Source organism: Triticum aestivum, chromosome 2A (assembly GCF_018294505.1).
Source record: "Triticum aestivum cultivar Chinese Spring chromosome 2A, IWGSC CS RefSeq v2.1, whole genome shotgun sequence".
NCBI lineage: Eukaryota > Viridiplantae > Streptophyta > Magnoliopsida > Poales > Poaceae > Triticum > Triticum aestivum.
In genome coordinates this window covers 751,244,613-751,255,020 of record NC_057797.1, presented here as the reverse complement: position 1 = coordinate 751,255,020, position 10,408 = coordinate 751,244,613, and the positions used below count along the sequence as shown (strand labels likewise).

General features: G+C 45.9%; 1 protein-coding gene across 1 annotated transcript; it reads right to left on the bottom strand.

Moving 5' to 3' along the window:
* Nucleotides 1–6,769: 6,769 nt before the first annotated feature.
* Nucleotides 6,770–7,589, bottom strand: LOC123186422 (antimicrobial peptides). The gene has a single exon (XM_044598189.1). The coding sequence runs from the start codon at nucleotides 7,535–7,537 to the stop codon at nucleotides 6,863–6,865; it is 675 nt and encodes a 224-aa protein (XP_044454124.1). The 5' UTR covers nucleotides 7,538–7,589; the 3' UTR covers nucleotides 6,770–6,862.
* Nucleotides 7,590–10,408: the final 2,819 nt, after the last annotated feature.

Genomic DNA, 10,408 nt, shown 5'->3' with positions numbered 1-10,408 from the left:
AAAAGGTGGGAATCGAACCAGCGCCCTCGCGAGGACGGTACTAGAACTGTACCGCCGCGCCTCAGCTGCGTTTGGTGATATTCTAGAGTTGCAATACTATTGTAGTAAACGCTGAACGTAAAAATTCAAAAATTTCGAAATTTTTTGCTCGGGATATGCGTTTTTCGTGGGGCAACGAGAAGCTCGGTAACCGTTTTTCTCGGGCGGTACCCAAAACCATGGTTTGGAGGGCCAATCCTCTCTATCCCCGCGTTACATGGGCCGGCCAGTTTACAGGTTTACATTGTGTTTTTTTCAACAGGTTTTGCATGGTTCTAGAAAACCGATTTTATATGTTTTTCTTTCCTGATTTCACCGGTTTTTTAACATCGCTTACAATAAGAGGAATAACCACATCCGGGGCGGTGTCCATCCAGATATTTGGACGAGAAAATCTAGCTATCCTAGCCAGTTCATGACTTACTTGATTTCTTTCTCTATTGCAATGATCATAGACGACATGTGTAAAATCAAGCGACATAAAATAATATTATTCATCAAAGATAGAAGCTACTGAAGAAGAGTAACCGTCAATTAGCGCAGCAACAACCTCCACACCATCAGAGTTGACCTTGATCTTACTGCATCCAACTGTACATGTCAGGTTCATTCCAAAACTCACTGCAATTGCCTCCGCCGTGAATGAGTCAAAGCAAAGATCAATCTTTTCATTTTGTAGCTGCAATGAACTCTCCATGATGGTCTCGGATGACCGCTCCAACAGTCCCCTCAAGCGTGTCCACATCAAAACCTGCATCAATGTTTAACTTGACATAGCTATATCTTGGTTTCAACCAAGTGCCTGATCGCACTTTGGCCTTAGGACTGTATGAGATAATATAGTTAGCGGCTAAACATCTCACTACCATATTAATTTGAGCAGCGTTTTGTGTTTCTCCTTCATGTGTCAACTTTCAAGGATCGTGGGGCAGGGCTGAGGGTCGAGGCCGTAGGGGCGACCGGCCAACTGGGGAAGTGGTGGCTGGTGGACAGTGCGGCGAGGTGGGCGATGGTGAGCAAGGAAGAGATGAGTTACGTCAACGTGTTTGGAGGGTCAATCCTCTCTATTCACCGAGTTACATGGGCCGGCTTGTTTACATATTTCAGCAGGTCTTGGAAGGTTCTAGAAAATCAATTTTACACATTTTTCTTTCCTGTTTTTACCGATTTTATTATTTTCTAATTAAATTTTATTTTTTGGAAAAATAATTCTTGAACATTTCTTAAATTTGGGGAACATTTTTAAAGTCGTGAACATTTTTATAAATTAATGAATATTTTTAATTTCCTGGATACTTTTAAAATCCGGGAAAAGACTTCAAAATCCAATAATGTTTTTCGGATTCATCAAAATTTTCTAAAAGTCATGAAACAATTCTAAATTTGTGAACATGTTTCATGATTGTTATTGATATTTTGGAACTTTTTATATTTCATGAACATTTATTCAATTCATTATTGTTTTCGAATTCATGGACATTTTTAATTTCTTACCTTTTTTGGAAATTGTGTATTTATTTTTAATTAGTGACATTTTTTTACAAATTCGTGGAATTTATATATAAATATAAATATTTTTGAATTTTTGTTTCAAGAAATTTGAAACACTCGAAATGCATGCAAAAACGTAGCTATCAGCAACAGACGAATAAAACAAAGAAAAATCAAGCGGAATATGGGCAGGCGCATCTAGAGCTCCTAGAGGGGAAGAATTTACACGTAACACGTTTGCACTATATCCTACACATAGCGCGTGGAACAGGAACACTCATGTTTGGGTCGATAACTATGTTTTGTTAGGGCATCTTCAGCCGTTGGCCCCCAGGAGGGGCAAAAAATCGCTCCTGAAGGCGCACCGGCGCTAAACCGCGCACTGGGGGTGTGATGTCCCCCAGTCGCGGCCCCCCACGGGTTTTTAAAAAATTCAAATACGGCGCAAACACGACTCAAATTTAACACAAACTTCGGCGAGTTCATACAAATTTAAACATACTTTACAAAAAAGGAAAAACTACCAAGGGCTACCCCCGCCGTCTCCCTCGCCGCCCGCCTCGCCGCCCGCCCACGCGGTTCTACATGCCGAGGAGGTGGTAGAACCGCGTGTAGTCACCGTCGTCGTCGCCCCCGCCGACGCCTCCGCCGTCCCTGCTGCATCCCTCCCCCGGTTGGCGCGCCGGGTTGGACGGTCTGGGGGCGTCGTCGTCATCGTCGCTGAGGACCACGACGCCGTGCTCGTCCTCGCGCCCACGCTTGCGGGCAGCGATCTCCTCCAGGGCCCGGCGTTGCCGGACCATCTCGTCGCGGAGGTAGTCGTCCCGCGCCCACCGCAGGGCGTCCTCGTCGGAGAAGCCACGCCGGGCTATCTCCTCGTACTCCACGGGGAGGCCGGGCTCCGGCTTGGGCTCCGGCTTGGGCTCAACGAGGACGAAGCGGCCGGTGGGGGAGGCGTTGTCGCCGATGCGGACGCCGGAGCTGCGGGTGCGCGCGCTGATAGGCGCGCCCTGGGGCTCCGGCTTGACGGGGCGGAGGTGGAGGCAGTGGGAGCCGCCGGACGAGGAGGAGCACCCCTCGGTCTCCATGCGCCTCGGGGTCCAGGAGCTTCCCCGGCGGCACGTGAAGGACGGGGGAGCGGGGTACTCGAGGCGCGGCGTGTTGCCGCCCTTGATGTACTCGAGGACAGCCTCCAACGTGCGCCCGGGCACGCTCCACCACCGATGCCGGCCGACGGCGTTGGGCCTGCCGGAGGGCTCGACGCCGTTGGTGGCCTCGAGCTGCTCAGCGTGACGGCGGCGAAAGTAGGGCTCCCAGAGCGGGCTGTCGGGGACGTACCGTGGCCCCTCCCTCGCCGCACGCGGCAGGGACGAGCGGATGCGTGTGATCTCCGCACGCCGCGCCGCGCCGGTGGGTATCGGGGGCACCGGCACGCCGCCGACGCTGATCCTCCACGCCCCGGGTACCCGCATGTCCGGCGGGACCGGGTACTCGGCCTCGAAAAGGAGGCGAGCCTCGCTCTCGTGAAGATGGCGGCGGCCGAAGTCGTTCGCCGCCGCGCCGTCGCCTGGGAAGCGCTCGACCATGGGTGCTGGAGACGGCGAGGGAGAGGAGAAGGAAGAACGACGACGGCGAGAGAGAAGCGAGGGAGGAACGGCGACAACGAGAGAGTACGAGTCGCCGAGTGCTGTGGGGCGCGTCTTATATAGACCGAGGCGCCGTCCGTGTGCGAGCCGCCTTGAGTACGCGTGGCGGGCGAGGGAGGGCGAGGGACGCGCGTCATCCGGTCTTCACTGCGCCGCCCGTGAGGCATCAATGGCGCAGGCTGACCGGCGCGGCAGCTTTGGCATTGATTCGCCGCGGGAAACGAGGCGATGAAGACGACGAAGGGCCGAGAAGAGGGTAGAGTCGCTGACGCGGCGGGCCCGCGGCTGTTTCGCGCCAAAACAGTTCGCCCCGGCGCCCCCGGGCGTCCCCCAGCGCGCCGGGTTCAGCCTGGGTCCGTCGGCGCTGTTTTCGGCCCAAGCCGGCAAAAATCGGGCTCCTGGGGGCGCGACCGGGCCGATTTTTCGGCGCCAGCGCAAAAAAAACGCCTGAGGAGTCCTTCCTGGGGGCGCGGCTGGAGATGCCCTTAGTCTCACAAAGAAAAGATGTTTGGGACAACATTGGTGTTTGAGTGCCATGCATTGCTCCCTACAAAAATACCGGTCGGATTATTTGATACTCCATCCATAAAAAAATATAAGAGCAGATCACTAAAGTAGTGATCAAAATGCTGTTATATTTTTTTAAGAGGGAGTATATATTTTAAAATGTTAAAAATGTTCACACAACTGAAAACTATTTGTGAGTTTGAAACCTGTTCACAATATTTTAAAAGTTCATGAATTTGAAAAAAATGTGAACTCAAAAGTGTTCATGAATTCAACAAAATATGAATAGAAAAAATGTTTGAGAATAAAATCACAAGTTTGAAAAATATTTTTACTATTTTTTAAAATTTGTATGATTTTTTAAAAAGAGAAGGAAAAACCAACAAATAGAAGTAAAAAACGGCCCAAAGAACTGGAGGGCACCACTTACGAACTAGCGTAGGAATGGGGGTATGTACTATGTACCAAACAACTCTATTTGGCATCTTAAGCGCCACAACATTTTCCCTACTAGACCTCATCTTATGCCTTTTTTTTCCTTGCTTCGAATTCTCTCTGACTCGAGTAATTCTGCTACCAACACAAAATACCCTAAGTTATCTCTACTATTAAAGGGGAGTCAGCGGCTGTGATCGTACGTTTGCTGGTTTTAGGTTATTTATGGACCGGGGGGGGGGGGGGGGTCACGTTAATTATTGACTAACATATTAATTTAGTGTCCGATGCCAGTTCTTGTTTTCTACATGTTTTTGGTTTTACGGAAAATTCATATCTACAAAGGTCAAAATACCATACCGATTAATAAAACTTCTTTTGGGGCATGAAGATTCCAGGAAGCATCGGAGGGCAACGAGAAGAGGCAAGAGGGGCCCACACGGCCATCTAGCATGGCTAGGCCCTAGGGTGCTCCCCCTAGTCGTATAGGTCCCACACTTTACCGCCTTTCATCCATTCAACCGCCATAAATTTCTATAACCCTCTGAGATATTTTTATCTTATTTTTTTTTGCCGCAAGCTTCTTCTGAAGAGATCCAATCTAAAGGCCTGTTATGAAGCTCTACCGGAGGGGGGACCCATTGTTGGAGGCTTCTTCATCAATCTTGTTACCTCCATGAGCATGTGTGAGTAGTTCTCTTAGGACCTTAGAGTCCATAGCAGTAGTTAGACGTCTCTCTCTCTCTCTCTCTCTCTCTCTCTCTCTCTCTCTCTCTCTCTCTCTCTCTCTCTCTCTCTCTCTCTGATCTTCTCCATGAGCTGCCTAATCTTGCGGTGATCTATATCCCAGTGACAAAATGGGGACAAGACACATGTTGTATTGTTGCCACTAAGGATAAAACGACGGTGTCTCATCATACTACTTGATGTTTTGATGTCTACATTATGTCATCATGCTTATTGCAATGCTCCGTTTCTTGTAAACTTAATACTTCAGGATACATGCTGGATAGCGGTCTTTGAGTGGAGCATTAGTAGTAGATGTAGGTGGATTAACAATCTACTTATGATGGATGTAATGCCTATATGAGATTATACCATGAATGATCATAGTCATAAATATAAATATTCCAATTTAATCGCTGCTCAACTGTAATTTGTTCACAACACCACTTGCTTGTTCAAGAGAGTCTGTTATCCATTACTGAAATCTTCATCGGAATTGCTACTTTTACTTTAACGTTTTACTTTGCTACCAACTATCTATATCATTTGCATTTTAATCTTGTAACTAGCAAGACAAGGGGCTTGACAACTCTCTTGTTGTGTTGGGGACAAGCGTGTTTTGTGCTTTGTGTGCAGGTACCGCTCACTTTGTTTGCTAGGTGATCCTACTGGTTCGATTAGTTGTTGCTCTAACCGAGGGAAATACTTACTGCTAGGTTACAACACCCTTACTCTTGGGGGATCCCAACCACTCTTACGAGAGAGCAAGCAAGGCCTATGGAGTGGAGGTTAAGGAGGGAGAACAACAACTAATTAAAATCAAATATGACATAAGAGGGCCTCCCTTTGATGCAGAAAATAAGAGAGAAAGAGGTATTGCCATGAGAGGAAGATGAAAACATGCAACACCTCGAAACCATTCCGCTCATGCCATCAGGAAGAAGAATATGAAGCAATAGAGAAAGAAACTCGACATAGAGAGAAGATATCGTGGACCAGAACCGTCGAGGAAGGGTCAAGAAAGCAGGATTTTTCAAGCTCCAGTGGATGACGAGAAAGCGAAGGAAGAATACAACCAATATAATTTTTTTGATGTCATGATATTAATATATTCCCTTTGTCAATAATAATAATTTTTGATGTGATTTATGTTTACGAGTCGTTTTGTGTCTTGTCACTAACGTCTAATGGCCTTCTTAGCTGCTTTCAATGATATAATGAGACCTACCAAGTGAAAACATGATCACTCAACCCGTAAAATAGTTGTGAACCAACCTATGGTTGGATGGTTAGAAGGACAGTGGTTATGAACCAACTTGTGATTGAATGGTTAGGAGAAGAGTGATAGTCCTAGACTTAACATTGGTGCACACATTTTTCTGGATTTATTTCAGGCCTTTCGGCAATGTCGTTCATTGGGAGGAGATGTTCCTGTCGAGTATGAAGGCGTCTGTGGCGGCTTCATTAATCTCAAGATGATGTGCTGGATTGGTCCCTCGGAGATGCTCATAGGAGATAGGGTGTGCGTGCGTGCATTTATAAGGGTGAGCATATGTGCATAGGTATGAGCGTCTATGTCTGTACTGTTTAAAAAAAATCCTAAAATAGTTATTGAACTATGATCATATATGTAAATCAAATATGATTGAGTTATTTAATATAAACCTACAAAATCCAGTCTGCATATTCATGAGAATGAGAGAGCGTGCATTGTTTATTCATCTAGTAGATACTACATATGTACAATGCATGTTAATATTAGGCCAATCGGTCTTGGGTTTGGATTTGGATGCTCTAATTAATACACAACAAATTATTACTAGCAGATTTTAATCTTCAGATTTTTGGTATTTATTACAGGATTAATCTTGTGACCTATATAGATCAAAAAATGCCTTTTTAAAAGTTTATTTAAGGAGGATGTATTGAAGCGCAACCCTTATTATTTTATTATAATTATTAGGTGCGCGATGCGGCGAGCGTCACACGACCTCAACGATAGCTCCGCCCACCGTTAATCAGCCGGTGGGATGCTCATCGACGCCGTTGTTGCCGCCTACATGGAGATTGAGGCCATAGCTCATGCACTGGTGCACGCACAATTCCATCCTTGACGGGTCATGGTAGTGATGTTGACATTTCATCTCGCAGAAAGCTCTGCTAGGATGATGATGCTCCCGGCTGTGGCACTCGTTCACGCACCGTCGTCTCCCGGCAGGGTCTTGCCAGTGCTGGCACTTGATGTCGCACATGTCGTTGCTTTGGGCATCGGCACGCCAGCCGACCTCCACCTCCAATGCGTGGGGGTGGCGGTCGACGCCGTTGTTGCTATTCGCATGGAGGTTGAGGCCATAGCTCATGCACTGGTGCACGCACAGCTTCATCCTTGACGGGTCGTGGTAGTGATCTTGGCACTTCATTTCGCAGAAAGCTCTGCGAGAATGATGAAGCTTTTGTCTGTGGCACTCGTTCACGCACCGTCGTCTCCATGCGAGATGTTGCCCGTGTTGACACTTGATGTCGCACATGTCGTTGCCCTGGTCATGGACACGCCCACTGACCTCCTCCTCCACCTCCGCGGCGACGGTGGCCGTGGCCCCATCCTCCTGCTCCGCTCCTACGGCCGCAACAGTGAGCAACACCGCCACGAGAAAGAGGAACCAGCAAACACCACCCTTGTGAACGAACACCATTGCTGCCTACACGAGACTAGGAGAGACGGATGACAAGAGAATGGAGAAGCGGGAGGCCGGCGGCGGCCTTTATATAGAGACGCGTGAAATATTTGTAGTTATTTATCGGGTCTCAAGCAAAGCTGATTTAGGGCCGCCCTTTGCGAATGGGAACGTCTGTAGTCGGTAGTAGTGCACGTAATGCAAAGAAAGGTTGTCTAAAGAAACTGCAAAGAAAGGAAAAGGGCATCCAGATAAACACACATCGCGTGTGGCCAATGTTGGGAAATGTCGGTCTACCTAAAAAAAATGTAATATCGGTGTATATTCTAGCTGCTCAACTGAAATACTACTGGTAATGTATGTACTAACACAACGCATGCATGCTTTATCATGATACGAAGCAACACAAATTTTAGATAAAGATGGAGTAACATATGCACGCACACAGATCTAGCGATCTAGCGTGGGTCTTCCCCGCTTTCATCTATCGTGGTACAACTATGGTTTTGCCTGACAGCTAAGAGATGTTTCTATCACATCGATCTAACATATGTCGCACACTGTTTTAGTGTCTTGTGCCTCACTCATGATTTCGCTGGACATCTAAAAGATGTTTTTCGCACACCCATTTAACCAAAAGATGTTTCTAGCACACGTCTTCCACCCCTTTTACCCAAAAAGACTCCACGCCTCACTTTATTGATAAAGCCATCTCCTATCGTTTTCAGTGGCCTCACTTATAATCTTATCCAACTAAGAGATGTTTCTAGCACATAGAGCTAGCACATGTCTCCCACCACTTTCAATGTGTTGTATCCTCGTGATTTTGTTGGACAACTAAGCGATGTTTTCTTTTTTAGGTAACTAAGAGATGTTTCTAGTGCACCAATTTGCTAGCACACGTCTCCACCACTTTTAATGTGGTGTGGCCTCACATATGAATTTGCCGGACAACTAAGAAATGTTTCTAGCACACCGACCTGGCTCATGTCTTCCATCACTTTTAATGTGTTGTGGCCTCACTCACGATTTTGCCGGACAACTAAGAGATGTTACTAGTACACGTCTCCCACCTCTTTTAATAGTGGCGGATCCAGGATTTGAAGTTAGCCAGGGAGGATTTCTAAAGGAAGCAAAAAATCAACACCATGATACAATTAAATAAGACATTCAACAAAATTAATTGCCCAAGTAGTATGCAATCAGGCAAGATAATCAACAAAACTAATTGTTCGAAGTAGCTTCATTCTCAACTGAAATTTATATAAAGTGTAGTTTGAACTCCTACAATCTAGCAGAAGACAAGATTGCAGAGAGAGCATAATAGTCTGCTGCTTCCTCTGTTGGCTGCTCCCTTGCAATTTCGAGTGGGGCGCGTTATTATGGCGATGATGTCTCCCGTTCAGACGACACCCTCGGCGGAAACAGGTGGACTTCATCTTCCCCATCCAGCGCCATCGGTGGTACTTTGGCAGCACCGCGGTGAGGCGGCGTGTTAACGTTTGTGGATTTTTTAGATCAATCGACCATTGGGAAACCAACGGAATTGGGAGTGTCAAGGCTCAACCGTGCATAGACACTAATGAGTTTAAATTCAACTGGGTCTGTCCTACCAATTTCTGTGATTTAATTCTAGCCCATCTCGTAAAATGAAACCGTATCTTCTCTCCTTTCATCTTCCTGCTTGATCTCACTAACGATGCAGACATGCAGATCCGGAAAAAGAACATAGATTGGCGCTCTCGCCCTCCATGGTGGCCAAAGTAGCACCGGGGGGGGGGGGGGGGGGGGCTCCTAAAATCCAAAATTGACCCGAGGAAGCCGCCCTACACGAACCCACACTGGATCTGCCCTTGGCTTTTAATGTGTTGTGGCCTCATTCGTGATTTCTTTGGGGAGTAACTTAGACTATTGTCATACATATGACACTACTGTATGTTACTACCAACAAGGGCGGTAGTCATGGAAGTAAATCACCTACCATTTCTACCGCCATGATATGATTTCTCAATGTATGTTATATTCTATTAACTATTGTCATACATATGACACTAGTATATGCTACTACTATGATAAAGTGCATATGATTCATGCATTCGGTTTTGCAATGCTATAAATATAAAAATAGCTCGTACTAGACTGATCCTCAATTTTTTTTCTTTAATGACATGGTGATTTTTCAAGTGTAAATATGAACCAGAAGGTTAACATTGGGATAAATATTGCAATACATTGATCAACACACAAACTTCCATTATGCACCTATATTATATTGGGCACTTGACCAATACTCCCTCTATTCCAAAATATAGTGTGCCCGCGCTTCCCGAGGTCCAACTTTGACCATAAATTCAACCAACGAGCCCAACTGCGGCGGGAGAAAAAATTATATAATCGAAAACTTCTTTCGAATACGAATTCACTGATATAATTTTTGCTCCTGCCGCAATCGGTCTTGGTAGTTAAACTTATGATCAAAGTTGAAGCACGGGGATAGAGGAAGCACTACATTGTGGAATGAAGGGAGTATAATGTTTGGAGTTGACCAATTATTTCTGTTTTCATATGAGGGAAAAACAATTTCAGGAATTGGAGAACAGTAAAGCAGTGTTTCTATGGAAAATTCGAATCTGAGCCCGAGCTCATCTGCACCTGCGCTCACGAAAAAAATCAAAATAAATACTAGAAAAATTCAAAAAATTCCAAAAAAATTGGGTGGTAGACAATTTGATGCGTGAGGTACGCTCCAATTTTCAAAACATTTGGACTTCTGTGCAACTCTCAGCAAAAAAAACAAATCGGAGGTCTGTAAAAATGTGCACTGTTCATATATTGTTCTGGTCTGATTTGTCTTTTTTGCTGAGAGCTGCACAGAAGTCCAAATGTTTT

Excerpts from the sequence above, each read along its gene's own strand:
- LOC123186422 (XM_044598189.1), bottom strand. The coding sequence starts at position 7,537 with ATGGTGTTCGTTCACAAGGGTGGTGTTTGCTGGTTCCTCTTTCTCGTG.